General features: G+C 41.5%; 1 protein-coding gene and 1 long non-coding RNA gene across 3 annotated transcripts; one reads left to right on the plus strand and one right to left on the minus strand.

Annotated features, from left to right (window-relative positions):
* Nucleotides 1–6,193: 6,193 nt before the first annotated feature.
* On the minus strand, nt 6,194–13,666 carry SLITRK5 (SLIT and NTRK like family member 5). 2 transcript variants are annotated; one of them, XM_032864166.1, is made up of 2 exons: nt 12,764–13,666; nt 6,194–9,602 (listed from the first exon to the last, which is right to left on the minus strand). In XM_032864166.1, exon 2 carries the CDS (start codon nt 9,592–9,594, stop codon nt 6,718–6,720), a length of 2,877 nt encoding a protein of 958 aa, XP_032720057.1. In that variant the 5' UTR covers nt 9,595–9,602; nt 12,764–13,666; the 3' UTR covers nt 6,194–6,717. The 2 variants fall into 2 exon arrangements, with proteins under 2 accessions (XP_032720057.1, XP_032720058.1); XM_032864167.1 differs by lacking the exon at nt 12,764–13,666 and adding an exon at nt 12,157–12,429.
* LOC116871475 lies at nt 13,353–14,164 on the plus strand. The gene is made up of 2 exons (XR_004383411.1): nt 13,353–13,453; nt 14,055–14,164. It is a non-coding gene; the product is annotated as an uncharacterized LOC116871475 (long non-coding RNA).
* The last annotated feature ends 2,857 nt before the right edge of the window (nt 14,165–17,021 follow it).

The raw sequence follows: 17,021 nt of genomic DNA on the forward strand, positions 1-17,021 counted from the left end.
TACAATTTTGTTAGCTTTGGAGAAGATAATGTTAAGATTAGAATCCAAATACTCAATATTAATCTTCTAAATTTTTTTCTTGTTAAAATTTCTAGGAAGATACTTAATTTTCATCTAAGACTTGTGGGTCTTTAATCATAACAAGGTAACAAAAATATCATTGCACTGACTGAATTTAGATGGCAGTATGGTGAATGATTTCACATAGTCTCTGACATATATGAGCAGTTAAATGTTCACATTCGTAAGTACCTATTTAAATATACAATTCCCTAGCTTTATAAATTTGAAGATAATTATAAAATTGCAGGATGGAATTTGAGTGAAATGAAATTTAATTTACAATTTAACAGTGCTAGCTCATAACTGTCTGTTTTAATATTTGCTACCTAAATGTGAAACAAACAAACAAAAAACACAAAGAAAAAATACTATGGGTATTTGTATACTTTAGGGGAACTTTACTAAGAGCAGAGTGTAGTAATAAAAAGAAAAACATGTACTATGAACTTTATATGGAGAGTGGAGATTTAAAGCTGATATTAAAAATCAGGGTTTAAATAAATTTAAAAGGTATATGTTCCCCATAATTAGTAGTATTTTCAGAAGTGAAACACCCCTTTTGCCTTTGGACGTAAATATAGGAAAAGTATTCTGTTGTTGTAATATTAAAAAACATGACCTTTGTATAGGTAATTTAAATAGATGTATCATTACAAGTGAAATGTTTTATTGATCAACTATTCATTTTTACATATTAATTTTTATATTTAATATTTAAATTTTTAGTCTACATGGGCTGGATGAACTTCTCATCGATAAAACATGCTGGTCAAAAATTTACTGGAGTATCTGACAAAAATTTTTGCTAATCAACTAACATGGGTTTACTGCCACCCGTCATGTTTTATTTAAACAGGCACACATCTGGGGTGCCTGGGTGGCTCAGTGGGTTAAGCCTCTGCCTTTGGCTCAGATCATGGTCTCAGGGTCCTGGATCAAGCAAGCCCTGCATCATCAGGCTCTCTGCTCAGCGGGGAGCCTGCTTCCCCACCCCCCCTCTCTGCCTGCCTCTCAGCCTACTTGTGATCTCTTTCTGTGTCAAATAAATAAATAAAATATTAAAAACAACAACAAAAACAACAAAACAAACCAGGCACATATCTAATTACAAATTGAAAATAGCAAATTTGGTTTCAATATCCAATACTAAGTCTTATTTTTAAGGAAGCATAAAATAAAATTTTTAAAACGTGTTAGTGGGCACCACTAGAAATTATTATTCATGGCAGAAATAAATTTATAAGAAAATCTAAAATGCATATTCCAGAACACTGAAAAGCCACTGAATTTTCCTACTTGCATATATATGATTCAATACTAAACAATCAAAATTAAATTTGAATTCAATTTGTATCATATGTTAAAAATATTTCTTAAAATCGAATGATCTGTAAATAAGTTTGTCGAAATGGACCATGATATTAATTGCCTTCAATTCCCTAAAGCCACAATACCATTTCTTCATAGGTTAAATTTAAAAAAGAAAACCATTTACCCTTGGCAACGCGGTTTCATAATTTCTACTTTTAGAAAAGTGTAATTTTAAAACATGTATGTGTTCATTTTGTAGTAGAAATATACAATATTCTTTCATACTCTGAAGAAGGTACCTAATTAAGAAAAAAACTCTTTGGAAGATTTCCAATCAATATATCACTATGAACATTTCTCTTCTTCTATAAAAGGAACTTCCTGATATCTAATAAAAATGTATGCTGATATAATTAGCATTATGCAATACATCATTACATTTTGACAGTAAATAGAAAGTGAGAAAGTAAAATTATTTCATATTTGCATTACACCAATTCTTTATGAAATATTTATGTTTTGATCCTCAGAATTTTTTTATAAGAAGAAACCTAATTCACTCAAACTTAAAATGTTGTTCTTTTAAAAATGAGTATAAAAGTTATTCACTTTATAATACTGGTACAATTACCATGAGAAATATTTGACTTGTGTCTTGTAAGTCAAATAGTCTGCTATAAACAGGAAGAAAAGAGTATTTACTGTTGCCAGACTCTAACATTATGCTGTATAAAATTATTTCTCTCAGTCTAACATGTCTACAGCATAGACCATGAAAGCAGAATTTGAAATAACTTAAAAATTTTTGAAATATAAAGAACTCCAGATGAAAATTGAGTATGCAGTGCTCTCCTTGATGATATGTATTTTTGTATGCCATATACATGCTATATGAACTGATGGAAATACATATGGATAATTATAGAAAGGTACTAGGTTGAATTAAAATTAATGATAAAATGAGCAGTTGTCAAATGTAGTGTTAACTGACATAAGGTTCCTTTGGATCTAGATGTTACATAATTATTTTTATGAACAAGACTAAGGTCCACCCATCTTCTTTAATTTTGTATTGGCAAAAATACATATATTTGTAGTAGCCAAAAGGTAGAGAACATGGAGGGGTTTGAGAAACGTTATCCATAAATAAAAGTTAATTTGGTAAGTTAAATTACCTCTTAACATTTTATTTCCTTTGAAAATCAATTAATTAAATGCTCCCATCTTTAAACATTTAAACCCATTTTTTTGTTTTGTCTTTAGGTTCTTCTTTCTCAGTGTAAAATTTAGTCTTAAAATTGGGTAACTAAGTATTTTGCCACCCCTGCAAATATCTTAATTTGGAGCCACCTGAAAAGTACAACAAGAGCATATTCCTGAATGAATTAGAAGCGTATTTGTGATCTGTTTTATTTTCATTAATTTGGAGTTGTGTGACCTGGAATAATCCACTGAGCTCTTGAAATTAAGAAGCTAGTTTTTGGCATTTCAAACAGGGACTGAACTCCCTCTCTCTCTTGCCCTACTGAAAAACAATGAAGAGAAAGGACAAGAGAAAAGAAGAAGGGAGAATGGAGGGAGATGTAGGGAAAAAGGAAAGAGAGTCAGGAAAAATAGAAGAGGGAAAAAATGTATACATATTTAATTTGAATAAAGTTGCTAACAGCGTAACTTAGTAACAAGGATGGAATTAATGCCATAGGGCAAGAAACTGGTATCTTAAATTAGGTTCTTAAGTCCTGACCTTTTACACATTATGGGTGGATGTTTTCATTGTACACTGTTAGATTTGCCTATTGCAGTTGAGGCAACAGTGGTGAGGGACTGGATATCCGGGACATTTACCCAAATCTTACACTTCACATGTGTAAAGGTGATAATCTTGCCTAAAAGAAAGAGGGGTTCCAAGTGCATTTATGCTAAAATCGATTAACACATAATTTTAATCAAGAGTTTAGCTGTAAATAATTTGAATATTAGCATATGAATTATCACATTAACATAGAATATATTTACTTTCGCTGAGATAATTGAAGTATTTACACTATATTCACATATAGACAAAAATAAGATTTCACAATGTCTACCTGGAAATATATTTGTTTGAGATTCTGCAACATATCAAATGGAACAAGCACAAAGAGTAAGCTTAGTTTGCATCCAAATTTTAATTGATGCCTGAAATATTACATATTGTTCTCCAAAATTCTACGGAGAGAATTTGCAGGGTTCCTTAATCCAATCATATACCACTGATATACCCAATTTAATTGTTTCTTCAGCAAACAACCTGAAAAACCAAAAATCAAATATTCGAAACCACACAACTTATGTTCTATTGTATATGTTAACGTATTGGCTGGATGCGATGAATAAGGACAAAGATAATCCATTTTTTAATTCTACGCAGTTCCATAATTCTACATTTTAAAAATTTTCAAGTTTATTAGAGCAGGAATGAGTTTACTTTTATCCTTATAATAAAATTGGGAAAAATATAATTCAAAAAATTAGAAGTAACCACTTTTCATAAATCATATCATTGTTATTTTTGAGATTAAAAAAAAATGTTTGGACACCTTAGGAAGAGTAGAAGTACAAATGAGCTATCTAAATAAAGCGTATGTGACAAGATTATGTGCAATAGTGCTGGCTTGAAATAATAATATTATTTTGTAAATCTTTGAAAAATGCATCAACAAACTTTCTTTGGAAGCTACTTACATTGTTCAGAATTTCATGTAATTCTTATCTCTTTTTAAGCATCAATTAAGAAATAAAACTTAGTTACATGGAAGATTCCACTTTGTATTACTATTTTATAATTTATACAATGCTGTCATATCTACATATAACATTGAGGAAGTGATTTTGACCTTGAAAAAATAACTCCCATTGTGAAGAAAAATTTGTAACAACCCCAATTGTGAAGTCAAATGCTATTATTTATTTTTATTTTCTAATCCTGGATCTAATATGGTGGAGGTAGATGAAGAGTAAGAGATACTTTTTTTTTTCCTTTTCATGATAATATCATGGCATTATTAAGATTGTTACTTTCCCCTTTGAAAGAAAATTTTGGAAGGGAAAATGTTGCACAGAATGGGGATAGTTTATTTCAATTGACGGAAGTAGGATTACTTTTTTTTTTTTTTTTAAATTCCTCAGGGAAACTGTTACCACCTGTTCAATCCAAATTCAAGCAGTTTCTGTCAATTTACTCATGGGTGAATGCTGCCTCTTTGTGGCAGAATGCCATGGAAAGTGTTCTTCAAACATAAAGTTCATGAACAGCCCTTGATATTGTTTGTACACATTTCTGGTGAGATTACGGGAAAATCCACCAACAGCAATGAAGCACATGGCTCTTTAAGTTTCAGATTAATTCAAACATTTCCTACCCTTAAGTATTAACCTAAATTCACCGGCAAACTTTACTCAGAGGTGAACAGCTTATACCCAGTAACTTTTGAACATTTAGGATATAGATCAACTTGAGATAAAGAATCCAACATAATTGTGGAAGATAGTTTTACACGAGTTAAACTTAGGAAAACTATGGGAATACTGGAAAATTAAGACACTACAGGAGTTGTAGACTGAATAAATAATACTGACATAGCAAAATACATAACATTGGGAGAAAAATGAATAGGCAGTATATTACTTACCACGGTCCATGTATTAGATGAATACTTCAGTAAGGAAAGAAAGTGTACAATTGAAATTTCATTAATAAACATATTAATGCCACATTTAGAAAAAACATAATTCCCTGAATTTGCAAAGGTGAATTTTACATATATATATATACATATATTAAAATTTGATAATTAGGGCAAATTTTTTAATATTAAGAATGAAAGTTAGCTACTACGTCCTAATTGTTAATAATGGAGATTCAATCACACATAGCTATTTCTTTTGCACCTTAAGCAATCATTACTTCAGTCCCTCATATTTGATATAGTTATCAAGTGTTTATTCAGAAACTATTTAAAAAATTACATGTGCTGGGATACATATGAGACTGTAACAACAGTAGCCCCATCTTACAGAGATCCTGTTTGTGGTTATCATCATTGCTTGCTGCCCCAGAGGGTTAAAGACATTGTATAGAGATTTGTACAGTCCATCGTTTGGTCTTCTGAGGTGCCAGTAACATGTGGATCTGTACAAATGCAACTGGGTTTGGTTAAACAATCAAAAATCGGCTACAATAGTAGTCAAATCAATACATCATTTTGGTTGACTAATAAAAATACTTTTAAGTCTTCTCTAATAAAACCAGAAACTTGCACATGATTCTTACTGGAATGGCCCAATTAATTGCCCTCATTTTTTTCTCTTATCCATTGGGATACAACTTGTTTGTTTATTTGTTTTTAAATGACAGATCCAACTGGGTGGGTTGCATTGATTATACGATTTTCCCATTAAGTTCTCCATATGTTTAATGATTTAAAATGCCTTCCTGATATCACTTCAGTTTTGGAAATGCAGCTCCTAATATAGTGCGACACCTCTGTGAAAATCATAGGCTAAATAGTGAAGGAAAGAGAAATGCTAAATGTGTATATAAAAATAGGTGCTACAATAAAATATTTGTATATTTCATCAATAAGTTATTTTGACTAATCAATTATGGATCATATAGCTCTGTAATTTAATGATTTGTCCACATCTAAGGTGATCCTTTTTCAGATCACAATACTTTTGTTTTTAATTCAAATGTCCAGAATGCATACAAACACATCCTTTAAAAAGAAAGGAAAAGTAATGAGAGAGGAGGGAGGGAGGCAGAGAGAGAGAGAGAGAGAGAGAGAGAGAGAGAGAGACTTGGGGGTGGGGGGAGAAAGGGAGAGAGAACAAACTTTCTATTAAAGTTGGGGTGTGCTAATCTCTCCACAAAAGCCATTTAGACCCACCCATGGCTTAAAGGGGAGGAGGAGGAGAGGAGAGAAAGGGAACAAAAGAGGAAGAGTAGAATCTAGGCGCTGCCATCTTCCACCCTTCTTAGCACTTCCAACCACTACAAAAATAACTGCGACCTTTAACAAGTCACCTGCGCAGCAAACTGCCCTCCATAAACCCTTCTCCTCTCCGCCCCCACACGCAAGAAGAGAAAGTGATGTGCCCAGTTTACACAAATGTTTTCCCCACGTGTAAAAATTAAAAGGAAGTTGCACACCCTTTCAGTATCTTCCGCCGAAGCTGAGAATCTCGTGCCAAGGCACTTCACCCTAAACGTTGAAACAACACAATTAATCAAATGTGTTCACCGTGTGTGTCTGCTTGCTTGTTTGTTTTAAATGCAAAAGCTCCCAGGGAGTTTCTCTGCTTTTAGAACTGGCTAAATGTGGTCTGTTTTTCCAGCACTTCGAGGTAGTCCGGCTCAACGTTTAGTTTTGCTTTTAACTCCAGATACTCGTTCCGGTTGGGTTCTACAAAGACAGCACTGGGGGGGCTGTAGAGCACCGGTTCCCGCAGCCTGCTGTCCCCGGCCCCCGGGTGCAAATACTGATGGGGGCGTCTCAGGTCATAGTTGGGGGAGAAAGTGTAAGCAGCGGGGCTGCACGGAAATTTGGGATATTCCGGGAGGCTATTGCCGGCGGGGGTGGTGGAGCAGTGTTTGTCTGGTTCCAAAATGCCCCTGTAAAAGCGGTCGGCGTCCTGCACCGGCGACAGTAGGTCCTCCCGGGGCTCGATGGTGCTGACGCTATAGGCGGGACTCCGCAAGTGGTGGCTTTCCCGCCTCTCCTCCTCCCCCGGCTGCAGCTGCAACTGCGGCGGGGGCTGCTGCTGAGGCTGCGGCGGCGGCGGCGGCGGCGGCGGCTGTTGCTGCAGGTGGTGGTTGCTGCTGTAGGTGACCTTGAGCTCGTGCAGGTCTTTGTAATCCTCCACGGAGTTGCCCTCTCGAGAGCGGTAGATGGGGTTTTTGCACATGTGGCCCAGTGGGTGGGGGATGTACTCATACACGTGGCCCGCGGGCGTCTTCACCTTGGGCAGCGCGGGCCCGCGGTGGTGCACGTGCGCGTGCGGGTGGCCTCCCGCGCCGCCGCCGCCGCTGTACACGCTGTACTGCATGTTGAAGGAGCTCACGTCGGAATTGTTGGTGCTGGTGTGGTCGCTCTGGTTCTTCTTCCTGCGCTTCATAACCAGCACGAAGAGCCCCGCGGCCACAAAGACGGACATGATAAAAACCAGCAGCAGGCTGAGAATCAACACGGACAAGGGCACCGACGACGCCCCTCCTCCCGCGCCCAAGCCCGCGGGGGCCCCGGTGCTGTTCAACCGGACCGCGGGGGTCACCGCGCTGGTCCTCGCTGGGACTTGGATGGAGGAGGGCGTGGGCGTGGAAACCACCACGTCAGAGTAGTCTGGGCACAGCAGCTCCGACTTAATAGAGCGCATATCCGTCTCCGCAAACTTCTTGGGCGCCTTGCAGATGACCTCGTCCACCAACACACCCACTTTGAGCTGCTCGACCCACAGCTTCATGCCCACCACGTCGCAGGTACAATCCCAAGGGTTGTCATGCAGGTCGATTTGGATGAGTGACTTCAGCTGGTCCAGAACTCCACTCACGGGCAAGGAGGTGAAATGGTTACTCCTTAAGTTCAGCCTGAGAAGGGTCAGGCCAGAGAAGACCCCTGCGGGCATGGTCTGCAGGAGGTTGTTATTCAGGAATAGCAGCTGGAGGTTTGGGACCGGATCGAAAGTCCCAGACTGAATCTCACGTATGAGATTGTACTGGAGGAAGAGATACTGCAGGCTTTGCAGGCCGTAGAACAACTCTGGGCTCAGCCTCTCTATCCTGTTGCCATTTAGGTAGAGGCGCCTCAGGTTGTTGAGATCCCCAAAGGCGCGGTCCTGGATCATTGAGATGCGGTTGTTGCCCAGGTGTAGGAGGTCCAGCCCCGTGGCCTCCAGGAAGTCACTCCTGCGCACAACCGCAATGTAATTCTCTGTCAGATACATTTTCTTGGGGTTGTAGGGCTTGGGCTGCAGTTCTGCGATGCTCTCGATTTTGCGCTCCTGGCAGTTGACGTTGAGGCCCAGATCCGAGATTTGTAGGTTGCAAGTGCACGCTGTGGGACACTCCAAAGGCACCGGAGATTTGGTCTGGTAGGCGATGCTGGGGCCATAGTTGCCGTAGCCCAAGTCCTTGGAGGGCTGCCGAGAGGTGGGGCGCACTCTGGGCTTGTTGGGTTGGCGGGTCCCCTTAGGGGGCTTTAAGGGGGGTTTGTAAACAGCAGAGGAAGAAGTGGCCACTGAATTCACGGAGGCTGGGGTAGTGTGTAAATACCCCGTGGTGCTCAAAGGCGTCTGTGGCCTCATCTCATAATCTGAAATAAGTTTCCTTGGGCAAAGTTCCTGTTTGGACACCTCATCCAGATCTCTGCCATGTAAGCGGAAGGGGGTCTCACAAACCACATCCCCCACCAGGGCAGAGTAGGAGATGCTGTCCAACCAATCCTTGAGAGAGATCAACTCACAGGAGCAATTCCAGGGGTTTTCTTCTAGCTGTAACTCCACAACTTTATCCATGTGCTGCAACAGCCCCACATAGGGCAGAAGTTTCAGCCGGTTCCCTCGCAGGTCCAAGTGCGTTAAGGGCACAAAACGGAAAAGGTTGTTGGGTAAACTGGACAGGAGATTGTCATTGAGGATAAGCACCTGCAATAAATGCAGTTTCCCAAAAGCATTGGGTTCAATGACACTGATGTAATTGTAATCGACCTGTAGGTACTCCAGGCTCTCCAGGCCAAGGAAGGTATCATCACGCAGAAGTTCCAGTTTATTATTGTTCAGATGCAATCTCCTTAAACCCCGCAGCCCATGGAAAGCCCCAGTCTCAATGTCCTGGATCACGTTGCTACCCAGATGCAAAATTGAAGCCCCAGTGTAATTGACAAACTCATTGGGATAAAGACGGTTCAGAAGGTTTCCAGACAACAAGAGGTGGTAGATTGGGAAACGGGGAGGGCTAATTTCAGAGAGGCTGATGATACCCCGGTTTTCACAGCTCACAGTTAAAATGCCGTCTTTTTCCTCACAAGGACATGCATTGTCACAGATTTCCCCATAATAATCGATGGTTTCTGCACACGAAAGGACGAGAGATGTTAGAGCAAACGCTAGAGTCTGCAGCATCCAGCTATGCATTTTTCTGTGAAGGTCCTGTTCCAAAGTTACTGGGGGGCAGCAAGTGTGCATTTTACCTCCTGCAAGGGAGAGAGAGAAAAAGGAAACAACAGAATATGACAAAAATTGAAGGGATTCGTAAGAAAGTCTCTCTTGGCCCTAATACTATTTCTCTGAAATCCAGAAGGAGGGGATATGAATGGCATCCCCCCACCCAGTGGAACACCGGCATTCTTCAGACTTTAGTAATATCTCATATTCATTTTGATTTAAAGGTTGATTTCATTTCCTAATGAGTACAACAGGAACATGCTGCCCTCTACAAGATAAGGGCAGGTTAAAGTCCCATTTTAGTGGCTTTCCTTGCTCCCCCCTTTTCAAAACCAATCCATAAATATACATAAAATGGCTGTCAGTTCAGTTTCATGGTTCTAATTTAAGAGAAAAGAAGCACCATTTTACAGGGTTCCCCACCTCACCTATACCAAACACGTCTGCCTTTCTTTCAGAATCTACTCAGTTAACAGTTCACCGTGAAGGTCTCCCATTTTTCACAGAAAAGCAAAGAGTCACAATACTTGGGCTATTTTAAACCATCGCTGGAAATGCCAGGGTGGGAACCTAAAGAATACTTTTCAGAGGCAAAAAAGATGTAAGATAATGCATCAGAAGGACCCAGAAGAAGCTCTTAAACCACCAATTGTCTTCAGGAGCTTTGAGGAAGGAGAAAAGGAGAGCGCGTTCGCTTCGATGGTGGACTTCACTACCACGCTTTTAAGCAGATCAGTGTCCTAATTGCATGCACGGTGCCACTTAGCAGCGCTTCTCTGAGAGCGCCCTGCGTCCACTTCTCCTCATTGATCATGTCAGCGACGCTACCAAACCGCATCTTTAAGCCACAGAAATAGTTCTGCACGTTGGATTACAAAGAACTCAGCGAAGGCATCCGCAATCCCGGAACACCTCCCGATACCTGGAGTTTAAAGAGGACGTTCCTACCGCTTACCGGGAATCAGCTAAAAGTAAACCAAGGGCCAGCGCCAAAGCTTCCCTTACCTCCTGCTCCGCGTCTGTTTGCCACGGTATGCAAAACTAACCCTCCTGAATTAGCAAGATTTGGACTGAACTACCACCTCACTAGATCCCCATCATCTTTGGAGTTGTTTAGTACATTTAATCGTCAATATTTTACTCCCCCCCCCTCATTTCCCCCCTTAAGAGAAAGGGCACTCTGGCTGATTAACAGGCAAAATAGAAAGGATGAAGGGAGGAAGAAAGGCAAGTGACATAGGTCTGTGCTTTAATACCCGAATTTCATTTCCTCAAGGAATCAGTTTGAAGCCCTTCCTCTTTTCTTTCTCGATTTCTTTTTTGTCCTCTTAAAGGCTTCCTTCGACTTCCTACTTCGGGTCGACAGCGGTACTCAAAAAGGAAAGGACATAAATGGAGAGAGTATGTGAGTGTGTGAGTGCGTGTTGTGTTGGTTGCGGCGAGGGTGGGGGGACGGGGGACGGGAATTTGATAGAGACGCTGGGCTCTGGGAACCCATGCCTTTTCTCCAGTCAACCTTGCCTTTGCCTCGCCACCACCGAAGTCTGATGTCAAATCGCAACCCAAACTAAAGCCAAGACGTTTCTGAGTCATGGGTTCAAGCCTTGAGACTCGATCTTGCTCCCCTAGCCGAATCCAGCCCGTGTTATTAAGAGCCCCTGCATTCGCACGCACATGTGCAAGTGTGCCTGCGAATCATTCACGTGTGGCCACCCAGACGTGTCGAGACGAATCGGAATCACAGTGTATAAACCTCTCAAGTATCTCCGACCTCCCAAGGCAACCGCAAACGCCTCCTGGCTTAAAAGCGGCAAAAACACCCCCTATGGAAAGCAAAACGTTTACCTTGAAATTTCAGTTCTCCACTGGATCAAATCTGCACATCCATTCAGCGGGGGTTGGGCCCCCTCCCCCTCCTTCCCACTGCTTCCCCGCCCCCATTCCCCTCCCACCCTTTCTGACAGCCCATTGCAAATTGTGTCCAGCCGGTATTAACCTGGAGCGTTTACAACTTTAATTCAGTTCTGGTTAGCCGGGGTCGAAGAGCTTCCTCTCACCCCCACTCTCTTTCTCCTCCTTGCCATCAAAGGAGCCCAAAATTTTGAGAAAATAAAGTTGAATGAGCCGGGGAAGGCTGACATTCTGACTGGCAAACGCACCTCTGATGTAAATTAGCGGGTGCGTTGCACATTCTCAGATTATCACATCTCAGATTATTATTATTATTTTTTTGGAGGGTGGGGGCGGAGGGACTGTATTTGTTTGCTCCAAAGAATTTAGACCCTAAACCATCGCCCTGTACATCCCTCATTAAAAAGAGTGGGGCTGCGCGGGCTGGAGCACAGCACCCAGGCCGGACCCGTTGCTCTGGGCGCAGCTGCTCCCACAGCGGCCCAGGCAGAAGCACCCGGAGTTCCAGGACGCGAGGCTCCCTTCCCCCACTCCGCCCCAAAGCGAAGGAAGAGAAAGGGAAGGAAGGAGGGGAGGGAGGACAGGGAAAGAAAGCCACCCCGCTGCCACACACACACACACACACACACACACACACAGGAGCGTCTTTTGCAAAGTAAACGGTCGACTTACCCCGTCTCACATCTCCAGGGCCCACTCATCATAGCCGCCCGTATACAAAATACCTCTTTGGGGTGTGCACTGGATTTCCTGAGCCCAGGCAGGGCAAGAAGGCGGAGAGCAGTGCGGTCCAAGCTGCTGAAGGAAAGAGGCGCCCGGACGCCGCCAGCCTGGGGCCGCCGCCGCGGTGGCGACCAAGGGTTCCGGGGCTCCCCAAACGGCTCTCCCCGGCACTCTCCGTGGTAGTCGGAGTGGGCAGCGGGGTGGGGGGGGAGGGTAGAAGGGGGCGATCGCGAGCGGCCGGCAGGGATGGGAGGAGGAGGGGGAGGCGGAGGACCGGCGGTAGAGGCGCCTCGCGGTAGGGGCCGGGAGCCGGAGCCGGAGCCGGAGCCGGGCGGGGCGGGGAAGGAGCTGTCGGAGAGGGGGGGAGGCGCGGAACCCGAGGAGGGGACGTGAAGGCTGCCTGGCACCGCCGGCCCCTCCAACGTGACGGTCAGCCCCGCCGAGCGATCGTACCCGCTCACACTCACGCTCACTCGCACAGTCGTTCCCACCCGCGCCACCGCGCGATCGCAGGGTCCCAGGCACCCTTCGCCGCACTCCCCAGGCGGGTACTTACAGTTGCCATCTGCATAAGGGGCAACTTTCTCCAAGCCAGCAGCAGCCGCCGCCCCCTCCAGCAGCCTCCGGCTCCACGTACCCTTCGGCCTGGGTTCGCGCTGGCCGCCCCTCCCCTCCCCCCTCGGCTTTCCTCCTCTCTGTCTTCACCACATTCCCCCCTGGTCAGTGGCGCACGCCCGGGGACTAGCCAGAGGGAGCGGGGCGCGGGGGTGTGCATGCATCTCCCGCCTTCTTCTTGCAGCGCACACTGTACATGGTAGTGAGGGGGCGAGCAAAGGTGGCACCGGCCCCTCGGCTACTCCCGCGGCGGCTGCGGCTCCTGCGCCGTCCTCCACCCCCCGCGCAGCGGCGACCACCGCGCTGGGATCCCGCCGCCGCTGTCCCCTCGCCGAGTCCTTCGCCGCCGCCGCCGCCGCCGCGGCCCCTAATTAGTGTTTGTATGGTTCCCGCATCCTCTTGGCGGTTTCATCGCTCCCAGTATTTGCAGGGGTTTTTCTCATCCCTTCCCCAGATGCGGCGCACGATCGTCATTATTTGGAACTCTCTATCTCCGACATCCTTTAGGGGGCCTGGGGGGACAGGAGCAGCGTTGTTCTACGCCTGTGGCGTGTCCCGGCAGCCTGGCGGCTCTAAAATACTCAGAGAAAATCGCGTCTTCCCTCCCGGGCGCTGAAAATGTGGCAACACGGTAAGCATCACAGGGGTCTCTGAGACATCTGCTCCAGCTCAGGGCCCCGTCCAGTGCACTTGTTTATTGTCGCGCCGCTGGTGCGAGCCAAGCTGCAGCAGACATGATGGGCCCGGGTCGCAGCGGGCACTCAGTGGCCGATAGATGGCAGCCGAGGGCGAGGGCGTCCCTGGATTCGGGCGGTGCAATCGCAGCACCCCTTGGATGTCACATTTGTGGGAGACAGAGGAGTCTTGGACCATGTGCTTAGCACAAGCGTAGGACTGTGCAATCCTTGGATTGAAAAAGGGAGGAGTGGAAATAACCCCGACAGTGCCAGGCTTGTTGGTGGTCAGGGACAGACGATTCCAGCCCTGTGCTCTTCGCCTGCCTTCCTCCTGCCATTTAGAATAATACAGCCCCTGCTCTGTCTCATGTACTTACTCTAAAGGACCCTGGAAGAGGGAGTGGTCCATCCTAGCTGCAAACAAGGGCGCATATATATATATATATATATATATATATATATATATATATATACATATATATATATATATACATATATATATACATACATATATATGTATGTATATATATATATTTAAATAATTGCATTTTATAGGTGTGTCTGAGCAATGCAAGGGAATGTGAACGACTTTCAGAGAGAATGGTTGTGAATACATTTGGTGTGTACTAAAACCTGGAAACCCCTAGATAAATGCAGTATCGATAGAAAGTGAGTTTCTTCAAGAGTCACCTGCTAAACTCCACTAGCGTCATCTCTACAGTAAGTATTCCTGTCTCTTTCCATGAAACCAGGCACCTCCCTCCCCAGAGGAAGGAGGGGGGGTCTTTACATTCATAGGCATATTTCTAGTGTTTGTAATATATTAGACCAGCAGTCCTTCCCTGGTATAGAAAAAAAAGTTGATCATAGTAATTGGCCCAATGGAGGCTGAGTGCACATGTACCTATTCTATGATAACTGGGTAGTTTTACCACTTAAATATTTTTATCTACCTTATTTTAGGATTAATGATGAATTAGTTATTTTTGGAATCCTCTTAAACATAATTGACATTATCTCCTTGGTGATATTTGGGATACTGTCGTGGTTATAATATCTTGATTAAATATAGGATTATAAAGATTCTAACATCTATACAAACATATCTTCCCACATCCTGTCTCTGTGTTGAAATTAGGAGTTCTCTAGAGGTGGTTTATACTGCAGTCTCTTGAGATTTTGCAACAGTTCTTGAAATTTCTTCTCGCTCTGTTTTGCAAATATTTTTCAGTTAATCTATACATACCTTGTTTGAAACAATTTTATTTTGTTTAAATTCAGGGCATGTGCAAGAGATGGAGAAAAGAAGTAATCTGTAGTATTGGGTAATGATAACAAAACCTTATAAAAGAACTTCCTATAAATTTAGAAATGTTTGGCCCCAAATGATAGCCACTTGCTGCAGTTACCTTACAAAAACAGACAACTTAAACTTCACCCACAGAAGTCTTGTTACTGTATATTTTATTTAGTCATCGTTGTCTAACATGATATGAATAATATAGAAATTTTATTTTTAAAATATAACATTGCTTTTAAATGAATGTGTAAAAGTGTCATAACTTAAAAATTATATATCATTTATAGTTGGAAACTTCTGGCATTCTATCACAGACATAATTTTCGCTGTGGGCAAATTCCATACAAGTTCTGAAAGAGTATAAAATGGTTTAATCGATTACCAGACTTCTCAAAATAGATGTAGAGTAGCTATTTTAGTTAATTCTTTCATTGCTTTCTTAACTCCTCACAATTGTATTAAGTATCAAAATTCGTTTTAATTTTTGATTTGGTATTATTTTTATTTTAAAATTTTTTTACCCTGATTAAAATAGATTTTGTCAAGCTAAAAGTATTAAACATGTTTGCTCTTATTTTAGATGCCGGTTTTGTTAGAAACACTGACCTAAAAATATTCCAGTTTATTTCTTGTGGTTCAAATGAGTAAGTGATGACAACTCTCTACCATTAACTCAGTATTAAGAATAGCCTGAGAAGCTTCCATTAAGGTTTACCGCTAGGTGTCTCTGTAAGCTGCTCTGCAGGACAGGGAATTTTGAGCAAATAACTGTGACAGGCAGAGATCAAATAGAAGAACTCGGGAGGAAAAACATAGAAATAAGGAAAATTTTCCTTTGTTAGTCTTTGGACTCTTGTTTGTTTTGAATATTGACCATGGCCTAGAAAACAAATAAATGAGTCATGTAACAGTGATCAAATCGAGCTAAGACCCAAGACTTTTGGCTGCAAAAACGAACATATATATGTTTCAGTCATACTAAAAAATACAGTCATATATATACTTGCTTTTACACAATACTCAACGTACAGGATTATATAAACACTTTGGAAATTAGAAAATGAAATGATCAAATAGATCTGTCCAGAATTAAGGGCATTATGCTAAAAAACATTATTTGATTGAGGTGGTTGGATGTGAAAAGTTGAGAATCTTTGTCTAATGTTTGTGAATATATTTATGCAGATTATAATTTGCTCGTAATCTACTATGATCATAAATACATTTTATATATGGTAATATATTTGGTAATAATTAATAGAAATTATGGACATAATCTGATATCTCCCTATTAAAATTTAAACTCAAACCACAATGAGCATACTTATCTGTTGAAATTAACCATACATTTGTGTGAATTCATATTTATTATTACCTGGAATTGTCATTTTAGTATTTTATAGACTCTTTGGAAGAATTCTTATATTAGGTGCATTTCTTAAAATATCTCATCATATTACATTTATGTATTGTATTGTTTCTTTAGAATATTAAAATGCCTAGTCAAGAATTATAGTCCCTTATGAAATAACCTGAAAGAGATTATTCTTTGGTAATAAAAATGATATTTCATAAATACTAATTAACATTATTGAAATCTAAAACAAGTAGACCTTGCATTTCTTTTTGTTAGCCTACCTGGTGAATTACGATTATAAAAAGTAATACTGGATTCCAGACTCCATCAAAATTAGCTCTAATAGATTACTTTCATAATAGTAGTAGCTAAGAAGTCTATACAACCCTATTTAGTAAACAACACATTTTTCAGATATAGATTATATTTTCAACATCTTTGAAATTTAAATTATATATACTATATATCCTTAAAAGCCGAAAAGTTTCTCCTGATGGGGAAAACATGAGTCATCATTTATGATCATTTCTCTATGTAATTGATAAGCCAAATAACTGTAGTGTGGCCCATTTTTTTAATCAGCTTGGTACATTTAGAATTACAATAATCAAAATTATCATATGGTGATATTAGCTCAATGGTTAGCTCAATGGGTTAATTTCACTAAAATTATTTATTCACTTATAGACTTAATTTGTTACTTACAGTCTTAGAAATTTACTATCAGTGCCAGAAGAGAATGATGTGCATAAAATAAACAATTTTTCTTCCTTGCCTCATACAGTTTCTTATAAATATACTTTGATAATCTTTTGACCAATTATGTATTAAAACCCTCACTTAGAAGGACCAATTGGAAATATCT

Source organism: Lontra canadensis, unplaced genomic scaffold (genome assembly GCF_010015895.1).
Source record: "Lontra canadensis isolate GAN:19392208 unplaced genomic scaffold, GSC_riverotter_1.0 scaffold26, whole genome shotgun sequence".
Classification (NCBI taxonomy): domain Eukaryota; kingdom Metazoa; phylum Chordata; class Mammalia; order Carnivora; family Mustelidae; genus Lontra; species Lontra canadensis.